General features: G+C 46.9%; 5 protein-coding genes across 5 annotated transcripts; 2 read left to right on the plus strand and 3 right to left on the minus strand.

Moving 5' to 3' along the window:
* Positions 1 to 153: 153 nt before the first annotated feature.
* BJ212DRAFT_1365591 (uncharacterized protein) lies at positions 154 to 1,275 on the minus strand. The gene is made up of 4 exons (XM_041336075.1): positions 1,126 to 1,275; positions 840 to 1,076; positions 514 to 716; positions 154 to 455 (listed from the first exon to the last, which is right to left on the minus strand). Exons 2-3 carry the CDS (start codon positions 870 to 872, stop codon positions 567 to 569), a joined length of 183 nt encoding a protein of 60 aa, XP_041191298.1. The 5' UTR covers positions 873 to 1,076; positions 1,126 to 1,275; the 3' UTR covers positions 154 to 455; positions 514 to 566.
* Positions 1,276 to 1,455: 180 nt separating this feature from the next.
* On the plus strand, positions 1,456 to 3,192 carry BJ212DRAFT_396366 (uncharacterized protein). Its single transcript, XM_041343091.1, has 5 exons — positions 1,456 to 2,005; positions 2,064 to 2,654; positions 2,709 to 2,787; positions 2,846 to 2,936; positions 2,991 to 3,192. Exons 1-5 carry the CDS (start codon positions 1,595 to 1,597, stop codon positions 3,100 to 3,102), a joined length of 1,284 nt encoding a protein of 427 aa, XP_041191299.1. The 5' UTR covers positions 1,456 to 1,594; the 3' UTR covers positions 3,103 to 3,192.
* A 1,340-nt stretch (positions 3,193 to 4,532) lies between these two features.
* Positions 4,533 to 6,384, minus strand: BJ212DRAFT_1447786 (acyl-CoA oxidase; the record flags this gene model as incomplete). Its single annotated transcript, XM_041338447.1, has 4 exons — positions 4,533 to 5,108; positions 5,164 to 5,842; positions 5,893 to 6,208; positions 6,270 to 6,384. 4 exons carry the CDS (start codon positions 6,382 to 6,384, stop codon positions 4,533 to 4,535), a joined length of 1,686 nt encoding a protein of 561 aa, XP_041191300.1.
* A 1,232-nt stretch (positions 6,385 to 7,616) lies between these two features.
* Positions 7,617 to 10,136, plus strand: BJ212DRAFT_396585 (major facilitator superfamily domain-containing protein). Its single transcript, XM_041343092.1, has 15 exons — positions 7,617 to 7,843; positions 7,913 to 7,946; positions 8,013 to 8,079; positions 8,138 to 8,247; positions 8,304 to 8,351; positions 8,401 to 8,567; positions 8,615 to 8,696; positions 8,745 to 8,894; positions 8,945 to 8,979; positions 9,029 to 9,090; positions 9,142 to 9,220; positions 9,278 to 9,391; positions 9,444 to 9,501; positions 9,559 to 9,682; positions 9,744 to 10,136. The coding sequence occupies exons 1-15, from the start codon at positions 7,771 to 7,773 to the stop codon at positions 9,822 to 9,824; spliced, it is 1,284 nt and encodes a 427-aa protein (XP_041191301.1). The 5' UTR covers positions 7,617 to 7,770; the 3' UTR covers positions 9,825 to 10,136.
* A 2,064-nt stretch (positions 10,137 to 12,200) lies between these two features.
* BJ212DRAFT_1300947 (uncharacterized protein) lies at positions 12,201 to 12,921 on the minus strand (the record flags this gene model as incomplete). Its single annotated transcript, XM_041333061.1, has 4 exons — positions 12,201 to 12,239; positions 12,320 to 12,469; positions 12,571 to 12,777; positions 12,895 to 12,921. 4 exons carry the CDS (start codon positions 12,919 to 12,921, stop codon positions 12,201 to 12,203), a joined length of 423 nt encoding a protein of 140 aa, XP_041191302.1.
* Between the last annotated feature and the right edge of the window lie 174 nt (positions 12,922 to 13,095).

Here is a 13,095-nt window from a genome sequence, read left to right on the forward strand (position 1 = left end):
ATGCATAATTATATCGATATCCGATAAGGCGTCGCAGCTTCGACCTGATCATGAGGGCACATTATCTGTGTTGGCGGTCCAACTATAGTCTAAGTATGGATGTACGGTCATTAGGTGGGAGTCCTGACGGAGTTTGAAAACATAACCTGGCGGAACGTGCCGGTCCGCCAATTCTGTTTCGCTGCCACTGTCGACGACACACATGACTCCGACTTCAAGCTTCAAGCTTCATCAATATTATAAATGTCTTCAGTCCGAGTTTCATGTTTTTCTCAATAAGGCCAGGTCTTTTTCAGTAAGTAAATACATCGATTTTGAAGTGTTCTAACAGGTTTTTGTCATCCCCTTAGTACCTACTTTACTGATAGTCATAACAATCTTCATTTGAAGATTTTGGACTTGTAGTTCCATCTTGCAATTTCTATTATTCGGGAGCGTGCTCCGCCGAAATTTTGGTGGGTGATTCCAGACTTCCTGCTTTGTTGTAGATTCATGTCTTCTCTCTGCTCGCAGCTCATCCCAGCACTTCTCACAATTTTTTATAGCTTTGTCAGACTTCACCTCACTCACCCTCTGACACCTCCGCCGTCCCTAACACAACGTCCCTGCATCTTCTTGCACATCTCCGTACCCTCTTCGAATCTTCTTGCAGCGAGACCAAGTTGACCAAGCTTCTTCGGATGCAATGGCGGGTTACAACACCACGCCAAGTCATGGTGCGTGGCTTCCTCTGTTTGTTTTGCTCTCCGCCGTGACAGCGGAGAACAAATATGGGTCGGTTATTGGTACCGATATGTACATTCCCTTGCTTGTTTTATCACTAATGTCCTTGTTTGCAGACTTTCGAACAACTCATTTGTCGTTCTTGACATTCAGTGTGGCGGTCATGTCAAAATTGTCACCAACCACCACGGTCATTATATAACATCCTCTTTGACAATATCTTCTTGTGAAAACAATTACTGATCTATGCTCTAGTAAAGTGTTGATGATAGCGCCAAGGATATTTGTGACGCGGCGTGTCAACCCGCCATTTTGATAGGTTATACCGTTACAAGGGTGAAGCACGCTAATTTGTGAACCTCTCAACAACCTCCAAATGCACTCACTGAGCATTTTCTTCAGGCTTCAGAAAGTACCATGATTCTTACCATGGAATCTAGATGTCTTAGCACTGCAGGTCCATCCCAGTGTAGGCACATTAAATATCTACTTTTACACCTTTGTTAGTTTGCTCTACTGTGGAAAATTGAAATCATCATTGCATGAGACCAGATACAGGGCCCTGAGGGATTTTTACAATGGTACACGGAAACTTTAGCACCACAATGCTATTCCACACATCGCGATATTGTTGCGCAAGGTTCTGGGCGTCGGATGCTAGAAACCCAAACGGTCGTGGTGCTATTAGTATTCTTCCCCGCTCGAATTAATTTCATTTACATTATTTATTTAATTTGAATTTCTGAGTGAACCACCAAAGACTCAAATTGGACTACGGCGAAGTCTGCAACCATCTCCTACCTGTGTAAGTAGTACTTGCCAGGTTCTACAAGTGCCATACAAACCTACTTTATGAACACGAAGTCTGAAGATGGCTTCTTTGAGTTCTCTGACGGAATTTGTTGCCTCTCAAGATGAACTTCTTCGAGAAGCAGCTTTGACTCTTCCTCACGAATTCTCTCGCTGCACGTACTCCTTGGGTCCAATCAGGCAAGCTGTATACCTTTGCCTCACTTGCCAGTTGCCCCGCGGCATGTGTTCTTCGTGCTCCATCGCGTGCCACACGGACCACGAGCAAATAGAATTATTCCCCAAGCGCAATTTCCGATGTGATTGCCCAACAACGGCTATCCCACACGGGTGCACTCTGCATCGTAGTCAAGAGGAGGAAAACAGGGAAAATTCATATGACCAGAACTTTAGGGGCATTTTTTGTCGATGTGGCAGACCATACGATCCAAAATGCGAGAGGGAAACAATGATCCAGTGTCTCGCGTGCGAGGTGCGTACGCGTGCAATAAAGTTATGTCGTTTGTCATTGATGCACGTTGTTTCCAAAGGACTGGTTCCACGAGTCGTGTCTACACTTACGGCCACGACCATCCTCGCGGGAATCATCTCCTGTTCCTGAACATGAAGTCACAGACCACGCCGGTAATGATGCCGAAGACAACCAGTCTGAAGCCTCCTCTTCAGGGCTGCCTTTGCCGCTCGTATCTGCTGAGGACTATGATGCATTCGTCTGCTCTTCGTGCGTTCGTTCGATCGATACCATTCGCCGGTATGCTGGTACACAAGGTGTCATAATGGTGGTTCGTGACACAGAAGATAGCCCATGGAGGAAACTGGGCAATAACCCTTCGGATGCGCCGACAACCACGGAAGATGATCTACTGGATATAGATGATTCCTTGGCTGCCCCTGGGCAAAAACGAAGTCGGTCGCATTCTTTCCACTTGGAGGAGCCAGAGCGGAAAAAACAACATATCTCACCAGAGCCATCCTCGCCTTGTCTTGCCCCAGCACCAAATTTGATAGCACAAGCAATGCTTCAGGGTTCACAGCAACTGTCAGATATAAAAGTATCCCTGAGTGAGGGTGACGTTTTTTTGACTGAAGGTTGGCGTGAACGGTGGTGTCGTTGCAGTCGTGTGAGCTTCCCATACGCACGCTTTCTTACATTTCCGTTCACCGGCGAATTCCAGTGTTTTCCATCTCTCAGCGATCGTCCATATCTCCTTGAGGAAGAAGAAACTTACGAGCCCCCGGAAGATCCTGATTCTGGTACACTTGTTCTTATCTGAAACAGCCGCATGCTAACACGAATAAATTTTAATGTTAGCTCTTTCTCTGGAGGAACTCGGTATGCGCGCATTGGAGCGCCTGCCTCGTGATAGGGCGATTGATGGGATCCGAGCTTTCAATGATATGCGGTTAGTATCTCCATAAGATGCCTTTGACAAATCTTTCATCTCGCATTTTCACAGGGATGACTTGCTTGCATATCTCCGGCCGTTCGCACAGGAAGGCAGAATAGTTGGCGAAGCTGACGTCAGGCAGTTTTTTGAAACATTGCACGAAAGCAAACACAATTCTTGATTGTGTTTGCGACTGTAGCATTTGTGTTATATCAGGTATTTTCTTTGTTCTCCGCATAACGTCGGAACTCAGTTATAACAGTTTGGTATTACGCCTGAGTTGGCTGAAGAGTGATTGCATTTTGCGCCGTAACTGATCCCTAATCAAACTAGTCTCAAACACGGAGTCTGTCTGATGGTTCAATATCACCTTGGGGTTCGCTCGGTCCGTATACGATAACCTCGACACTCATTCCGCTTTCGATGTTGACGGCACATTAGACCATATGTTAACTAATTGATGAAAGTCTACCTGCCATCATGTCCGACTCGTCGCACCCGCCAACTTGGGCCTCTCTCTCGACCAGCCGGACCCGAACAGGTGACGATCAGACCTTTGCCCATACTTAAAGTGATTCGGTGCAATTTAGTATTGTTCTTCTAGCACCTTCATCTCTGAATTTTCTCGTACGATAGGAGAACGGAAAGTCGGGGCTATAACCGGGGATGTGTACCAACTCAGCTTGATCATCAAGCCGCAACACAAGTACCAGGCAATAGAGTTGAGCCAAAACCATCTCTCAAAAGTTCCTGTGCCCGAAATCAGCTCCACGATTACGCCCAGACATGAGAATTTTGGTCAGACACGTTCACACAAACGTCTGAATGCTATGTATGACCCGCCATTAATCATACCCGGTGGTCATATGTGCGACGGTGATCTGAGTGTGCCACGGGGTTTATGCGTACGTAACCACATAACCTTGTGAATAAGCATCAGAATTGGGTCTCTTATAGGTTAATATTGATAGCAGTATTTTCCCTTGGGGTTCTTTCAAGGATATACGTTTGACTAACTTATTCGTGCCTATTGGATCTCTCAGAGGCCGTGATGTGATCTTCAAACTTGCTTTCAGAGGCACCCTCCGGCACTTTAATAAGAACTCAACTCTCAAGGTTGTTAATACACAAGCTTTGAAACACGGCGATCTGCATAGGGCTCACCCAGGTGGAGTTTAGCGGAATAAATGTACAATGCAGACGTTCAAAGCTTGGCATGCATATCCATTGGAAGATAATCATTTCTCGGAATAAAAACACAACCAATCGATAACAACGTATAGATGAAAAGAAATACAAGAAAACGTGCAAGTCATAAGTACATACGGTCCGCAGAAGTTCGTGATACATCAATTACAACAAACATAGAGAAAAATAAAAGAAATCTCAGTACTAGCTAGCTTGATATTACACTAATCACCGATATCCGAGGGAGTGCGCGCTGAGATGAATCTCCGGGAATTGTAAAAATAGCGTATGGGCAACTTCCAGAAGCTTCATGGGTTCTCTAAGAACGTCGCCAAAAGAAGAACGGTCTCGACTGCGAGAGAAGGAGAGGATGTGGGCTGCGGAGTTTAGGGTGACTATGATTAACACTCACGATAGAATAGCCTATAACATGGCCTGTACCTGGTCATGGATGGGAATAGCGTTACCAGTGAAAACGGGCATCGCGTCGTGGTACTCCTTCCACGCCTCGTCAGAAATGATGGGCGCAGAGACGTACTCCTCAATAGCCAAGTTGTTGAGGTAGGTATCGAGATGAGGAAGGGTTGATGTAATAGCCTCATCTTCACGAATGCGTTGCAGAATCCGGGTCAATCCAGCGTTCTCCGAATACCATGCTGGATCGCGGCGGATGACGGCACATTCGTACACATCAAGAATTGGCTTCGGAAGTCCAGATTTCATACCGGCGGAATAAGCGAGCGCGTGACCCATGGCTTCAACCGCAAGCTCCGCCTGAGGGAGAATGAGAGAGTTGAATGACTCGCTACGGTGTCCCCCGCGCAAGCTGCTAAGAAGGCTGATATTCTCCTCTAATATAGAAGTTGCGTGCCGAGCAAGAAGCGACTCGCTTGGATCTGGAAGAGGTATCTTGTATCGCTGGAGGAGGAGCTCGGAGAATAGGCGTATGCATAAAGTGAGAACATCGCCCTCTGCGATGATCACGCCTTTTCCGTCATTCTGAATGAATATATGATACGTCAATCGAGCATCGTTAGATTAGATGCGTGCGAACCTCAATGCGAGCCATATAATTGTGCTCGAAGGTGCCTTGCGCACCGCATCTTTCAGCAACCTCGGGCACGCAGCGCTGGAAGTGTCGACAGACAGTGGTTTTAACGATGACTGCAATACCATGTCTAACACGATGGTCCAGAGATTTATCACCACTGAACTTGGCCACCATTGGAAACCAATTGCTCATAACGAGGCCAACAGCAGTTGCGTGGGCAATAGGCCACTGTTGAGTCCTGAATGTGATAATGGGTATGGGATCAGTCCCTTTCCCCACGAGTGACCGATGCATAGAATAGCGACCGGCAATGAATGCAGCTGCCTTAATGGAAGATATCCAGGGTGCTGTGACAGCGAGAGTTCCGAGAGGTATGCGCCATACCTCATCCCACCACTTCTCCAGAGGCGAGGTTGGCAGGGAATGGTCATAGATATTTGACGACACGAGTGCACTGAATGGAACATGGACTTGATTGAAACTCGTTATAGAGAAATCGAGAGGGCAAGTTCCAGGACGAGCACCAAGTCTGATCGACTCGACACCTTTGAACATTTCGCGCTCGTTGCAGACGGGCACAATGAAGAATCGCGGGCCACGGTCTTCGCCGTCAATTATAAGCCTGGCCATGACCAAAGCGACCTTCGGAATGCCGAAGGATGGGGTGGAAGCAGGCATGAATCTATACGCAATTCATCACGGGACTGCTCATGCTTAAGAGAAGGTACGTACTTGCATGCCTCCTCGCGAGGTGTATTAATAATGAAGCCCTCAGGGGTCTTCGTAGCTGTTGTCTCGATGTTGAATGCATCTAGGCCGTGACCCCTCTCTGTGAGGAGATAGATGCCAACAGTGTCGAAACGCAAGAGACGATTGACCAGAGGGCGGAGATCTGGCCGTTTGTGAAGATGCCGGGAAAGCGTTCCGATGGTAAGACCGACATGAGCAGCCAGTACAGTAAACATGGCAGTATCCAGAGACATGATAGGGTCCGTCATCATGGCCCAATACTTTGGAGAGCACACTTGAACATCAGAAGCCGATAGATCTAGATTCGAGGGACATGCATCTGCATCATGTGTTTGAGGATGATGAAGAGGTCAACGTACTGTAGGTGTGCATGAGAAGTCTGGCCCGCTGGTACGAGAGGGACACACGGTCATCGGTGGGAAGAAACTCGATCCGAGTAGTGAAGAGGGGATGATGAGGGAGATGATGTGCCATGTTCGACGGGACTGACGGGGAGGACACAGTGAATTATTCGGACAATCTTGCCGGCTTTTTATAGAGTTTGTCGATCATATCATCAGGTCAAGTCGGGTGAGTACTAACTAATTCGAAACAACACCTCCGGGCTCTGAAAACGTGGAGCCAAGTTAACCATTCTGTCAAATGATATCACAGCCGAACTACCGGATTGAGAATCAGGGGATAATATCGTAGGAAATTAACAAGGTTGTATATGACATGAGGATAGAAAGAGAGTCTATGTGCCAGGAACCAAGATACACACGGATTTAGGCCATGAGTGCAGATTCTTCCGATAGGAAGCGATGTTTGGAAGTATATGGCATAGACTCGGATCGTTACGGTTTTCGAGGGCAAGTTTGGGTAGCTGCCAAGCTCAGCTGCTATGAAAAGAGTAAGGTGAACAAAATGGCGATGTTCAAGTGAAAGAAATAGAAATATCGTTAGTACTCACACAAGGCGAAATGGAACCATTATTATCTGGGAACACCTGTTGCGTAACTGACACAGCGACACAAAGTACACCACCAGAACACAAGTTTGCGAATCTGAGCCATGGACATTGATTTTAGCAACGCTAAGTTATTGCCTGACAGCAAATGGACCTCCTGGTGTCACGACGCATGGTAAAAATCATAAAGAGATCAGTCAAGATTGTTTCTATCCGTTTGAAAAGTGATTATATAATCAGATGTTCCCAAGTTCTCTTCGACAGCTCTCACCACCCCGCTGAACGGTGCCATCACCGCTACCAGTGAGACCTGGCTACCTCAGGTTTACTTCGCTTTGGTGTAGACATAGTCTTCTCGCTCAAAATGCAGTTTTGTGCTAATCTGAAACCGGCATTTAACACACATCGCTTATTCGGCGTCTTCCCGACTGCACGGAAGGTAGGTTCCAGGCTCGAACGTTTCGGTCACAGATCGGGACTATGTTTTTTTATAACTCGGTTCTGACAATTGGTTATCTTTCGCACACGTAGTGAACTTGGTTGAAGCTAAAGCGGACCGGATAAAAATTATGCTTTGTAATCAGAGGGATTTGCAAGACGCGGTGCGATGAGAATCAGACGGCGCAGTCCGGCTTCCGCTACTGCGAGGAACGGATATATTTATCGAGGGTGATTAACGAAATCCAAAGGGCGGAGATTACGTCACACTACCTTTCGATCTAGATAACCCGTTCTTAATTTATCGATATCGGGGCCCAGTGAATCTACAGATTTCAAGAATGTGATGGCGGCCTCGTGTCAATCCAACCATTCCCGAAGGGAAGAAGCACTCACCAACGTACTCCTAAAGAACTTGAACTCATCATGATCTCCCACACGAGTTCTTTCATCCCCTCCCTCCAGTACCAACCATGACCAGTCCAACTCCGGCTTTGATCGATAGCAAGTCCAACCTGGCTCTCACAAAGAGCGACAACTCTAGTGGTGATGCTGAACTTGCTGTGAATGTCGAAAAGCCTCCTCAAGTTCCAGGTCCACCTCCCTTTCCCGAAGGTGGCCTGCAAGCGTGGCTAACAGTTCTTGGCGGGTATGTGCCAAGTCCATATCATATCGTCAGACCACCTTTTCACATGCGGCTTCCGTGTTTACTCAGGTCTATGATACTCTTTTGCACCTTTGGCGCCGTGCAGTCATTTGGCGTATACCAGGCATACTACTCTGTAAGAATTTCCCCCAGTCTACACCCAGTTCACCACTCACATACCTGTCCGTCTTCAGTCCCATTACCTTTCGCAATATGTCGCAAGTGACATCAGCTGGATTGGTTCTGTGCAAACCTTCTTACTGTTTGCCGGAGGTTTACCCGCCGGAAAGCTGTTTGATGAAGGGTTAAGGTCTTCATTTCTCCGTTCCCATCTGATATCTAAGCACTCCCTCTGAGCAGGTACTTCCATCACTGCATAGGAGCGGGGTCGCTCATTTACCTCTTCTCGTAAGTTCTCATCACCATCCTCAAGACTCCCGTATCAACGTAACTTCAGGATATTCATGCTATCGCTCGCCAAACCGCATCAATACTACCAAATATTCTTGGCACAAGGTATTGGAATGGGCATTGGCATGGGACTACTTTTCCTTCCGGCAATATCTGTCACATCCCACTACTTCCGGCGGCGACGTGCTGCTGCTATGGGTGTGGTTTTGGCTGGCAAGTCTTTAACCTATTTCATTTCCGTTACACCAACTTCCTTGCAGGCTCGTCGCTCGGTGCCGTTATCTATTCTATCATGCTTAATAATTTGTTCAATGGCAGTGCTGGGTTTGGATGGGGAGTTAGGTATGCAATACGACATGTCAATGAATTAACGTTAACGGGTTACTATAGGGCAGCTGGTTTCATCGATCTTGGACTCCTTGGAACCGCAAACTTGATCATGAAAACTCGTTTGCCCAGTCGGAGAGAGCGTCCGAATGCGAAACCAGTCGATATCAAAGCAATACTGTCCGACCTTGGATTCTGGCTATGTGTTATTGGGTCTGTATTGTTGAAACTTTATCAAACCAGGAGCTGACATCTTCAATTAGTGCCACATTGACATTCTGGGGCTTGTTTGTTCCATGTAAGTCATGGAATGTGTCTGTTTGCTGCTTGGCTCACTGTATTATCAGTCTTCTATCTCCAAGTCTTTTCAGAGGATCATGGACTGTCGAAGAACATTGGCTTTTACGCAGTAAATAGCATCAAGCAATGAAACTGAATCAAGTACTAAGCGTGGTTATAGATTCCCGTAATGAACGCTGCTTCAATATTCGGAAGGACGATCCCGAACTTTTTAGGCGACATTATTGGACCGTTTAATGGTATGTAGAGTCATCTATCGGTGCCACACCGAGAAGCTCACAGGTGGCGGTGTGCAGTGATGATCCCATGCACTGTCATATCCGGAGGGATAATGTACCTCATGTTCGCAGCCACAAACCTTGGCGGTACCATTGCCTTTGGTATCTTGTACGGTTTCTTCTCTGGTGGCTGTACGTCACGTTCACTACTATGTTCTTGAAAGTCAACTGACTTTGCTTCCAGTCATATCCCTCATCACTCCCGCTGCTGCATCGTTTTCGAGAGACCTTAATGAAATTGGGCAAGTATTAGTGCCTCCTTTACGAGACCTTGAGCCTGACAGTTACACAATGTATAGCACTCGCATAGGCATAACTTCCTTCGTCATTGCCTTTGCACTCCTCACGGGCAATCCCATCGCTGGTGCATTAGCTCAAGTTCATGGTTCTTACATCTGGTACAGACCACTCGTCTTTGCTTCTGTAAGCCTCCATCGTCAGAGTCCCTTGGTCAAGCCGCTGAAACTCCATTTTCCCCTTTAAGGTCGTCGTGTTGGCAGGTGCCGCCTGTCTCACCGCTTCGCGATCCATCCTATCCAAGCGCAAGAACACCAACATCTTATGATAACGATTCCTACGCGAGCTCCCACGACATGACTGGGAGTTCAGATAACACTCGAGAACAATTTTGATGACCAGACTCGGACCACCTGACTGTACCATACACGCCGCCAAGACGACTTTTACGGACCTTCTCAAATTCTTGCCCCAGTCAGCTTGTAATTGCGGGATTAACAAATATCCTGCTATCATATCTTGTCTTTTCATGTATATCGATACGCTTTTGATGTAATTCCATGCCTTGTCAACATAGCGTTTCTGATATGCTGATGTTTTATTCCGATCACGTTCGAAGCCGAAGGTTGCAAAATTTATCATAGGTGGTGACCGCATTAACTGTTCATGCAGGTTAGATAGGGACAGGGTCAAACGTGCCCTGGCGGCCCCCCGCCGTGAACGTTACGCTTATTTACTCCCGCGGACCAACGCGTCCCTGAAAAAGGCTGGATGCTGTGCAATCCGTACGGCAAAGGTCATGCGCCAATGACTGTAGTCGTGGGGTTGTACATGGGGGAAGTATCTTGATTTGGCAATTGATGGGGGAACATTCCAGGGTCACAGTGCCAAGTCAATTGTGGATATGTTGATGCTGTACTCCGAGGAGGGAATTATCATCAGGAGATTTTGAGAGTTCATAAGTCGTTGAATGAAATCCCGATAAATCCTCGAGCGGTTAATCCCCATGAACTCCGAAGCGTTTTCTAAAGGTTAGCTGGACTAAATGATGTATACGAACAAATAACCTAAGCATGGGCGTAATCCCCGCTCTTCGGTTCGACTGTCAGTCTATTCGTGACCCAACCGATATGGGGGCAAGTAGGTCGGGACAGGTAGACACTTGCGGTTATGACCCCGACACTGAAGTATAGTCTACATTCTTCTCCAGACAACCTTCTTCTGCGAATGTTCAAGACCACACTAGGCTATCAACAGCTGTCGACTAATAGCACTAACCTCTGCAAAGCTGGAACAGGTCGACTGGCGCAACAAAGCTCCACCGACGGTAAGCCAAGTATGGGTTAGATTCGGGTATCGCTTAAGCCATGCCTTGTTTTCAGAGGTGACCATGTGGGCGCGTACGTGATCGGAACGGGGTGGTGGAATGAATGGTTAACGTCACTGGGATACTCGGACAAGAGTCTAAAGTCCGTGGTCGGGACCGAAAGTAACCCTAAAATCTAGGCAGAACAAGGAATACGAAGTGTAAGATCATGTACGCGGTAGATCTACCGAACATAAAAATTGCTCTTACAGGCGTGCTTCTCTGCATTTTTTGTCGCGTATTGACAGGTTCATGTTGCGCCTCGATGTAGATGTGATAGGGTGAATGGTGGGCCCGAGCAATCATGTCAGAAAACAAACTCACTGACTAAAATGAACTATTCATCCTTGGTCTATGCCAAACAGGATTGAAGAGCTGGATGGTCTAACAGTCTTTGGAGTCTAAAGGACACGCTTAGCCACCGGAAGGAGGTATGCGTGCGCCGAGATACAAGAAAAATTGCATACATACATGATGCCATCTGGGCGCAGTAGCATGCACGGCTACCACTTTAAAAATTCCAGATCGGTGTGCATCTCAGTCCAAAGGCGGTCCTAGACTGTAGATTGATTCACAAGATTCTGTGAATAAAGCGAGCAGTTGATCGTAAGAGGATCGGGTGACAACCCACTAGGCTAATCGACAGTTAGTCTTCCCTAGGCAGATAGTCGCGGTGAGCTGCCATCATGTAATGTTGATGTTTGCGGCGAGACCCGAGTTGTACAAGTGTGGTATATAGATTCTCACGCTCCCGGACGTCAAATAACATTACCGGTCTTTCCATTACAACTTCAAACATGGCCGATAATCAAGATTCAAAATGTATTCCTGGGGCCTCAATATTTATCATGGACTACACAACCTTCTCACAGCCATCTGAACTCTACATGCGAACGTGGTGGGTCGTAATGTGCGCAGTAGATCTGCAAAGTTGCATGCGATCAGCTTGTGGTCGTGACAGAGTTCACTAACTTATTTTACTCGATAAGGTAGCGTCCAACATAGGGCTTCGCCACAACGGACAATAAAAGGGATATATATATAAAGGTTTACTCGACTATGGTCGATTGCGCGCCTGGAGCATCAACAGCGTCGTTTGTAGCATAGTCAATGGCGTTCGCGGCGGATTCTTGGCATATAGTTTGATGAGTTTTTTAGACCATGCGAGTGAAAATGACACATTTCGCGATATAATCAGACCAATATTGAATTATTTTGAAGAATGTAACGATCACAGAGCCTCACTTCATCTATAAGCAAACGTTAGCAGGAAGCTGTGTATCAGTGTGCCAGGAGAAAGCCCCACATTATTATTATATCTGCTCCATGGCCCAGGACTTACTCAGGACCCATATTGCGCAGGTGTAGTATCTTGTCCTGCATTGGTGGATAATCATCGCACTAACACTAAGGTTCAATGATGAAGGAAAGGCCAAGAATGACATGCTTGGACGCACTAGCGGGTTGTCTGAGTCATCCGCTCGTTGCCGTTCGCATTGGCGCGTTGGTGAAAGGCGTGTCGGTGCTGATATCTTTGGGTCGGCGATTCCAGATAGCTCTACAGAATCTGGATGGACGTAAAGGCCCCCTGAAGCTCCCCATAAGGTCTGTCCATCCGAACCCCCCAGATAACGCAATCGCGTTGAGTGGTGTTTGAAATTAGAGGTTCATCAGCATTACCAGACTCGCAAGATACAGGCCCACTTACCTTCGGTGTGCCAAAACCAGTGTGAATAATCTGAATGTTGAAGAGTTGAGCCACTTTACGGTGAACCAGCTCATGCACATAATCATCTTGTGTGATTGTGGTGCTCAAGGCCCCGGCGACAGCTACCGTTCGGTAGGTGGCACCGACAGCGCGAGAATGTTCCTCAATTGCATGAACGACTGTCTTCCTTCTATCAAGGGTTTGAGACTATGAAGTTTGAACGTACGAGGTTAGAAATAGGAATTTCAAATATGATTTTCCAGATTGCCAGATCAGTTTAAAACAACCCTTATAGACACCAGCACGAGATAATAGACCACACACCATTCGTAGAAGATACGGAGGAGACATCAGGGTTTGATGGCAACTAGGATATGCTCTAAGGTATGGAAGAAGTCGCAAAGCAAATTGATGAACCAGCCAATATGCAGGTCTGCTGATCGCTGCTATTGAGCTTAATGCTCGCTGACAGTTCTGTTGTCTTTAAATCAGCTCAAGATCGTGTATGACCACCGTGCAAACCAC

This window comes from Suillus subaureus, assembly GCF_016647635.1.
Source record: "Suillus subaureus strain MN1 chromosome Unknown BJ212scaffold_23, whole genome shotgun sequence".
Classification (NCBI taxonomy): Eukaryota; Fungi; Basidiomycota; class Agaricomycetes; order Boletales; family Suillaceae; genus Suillus; species Suillus subaureus.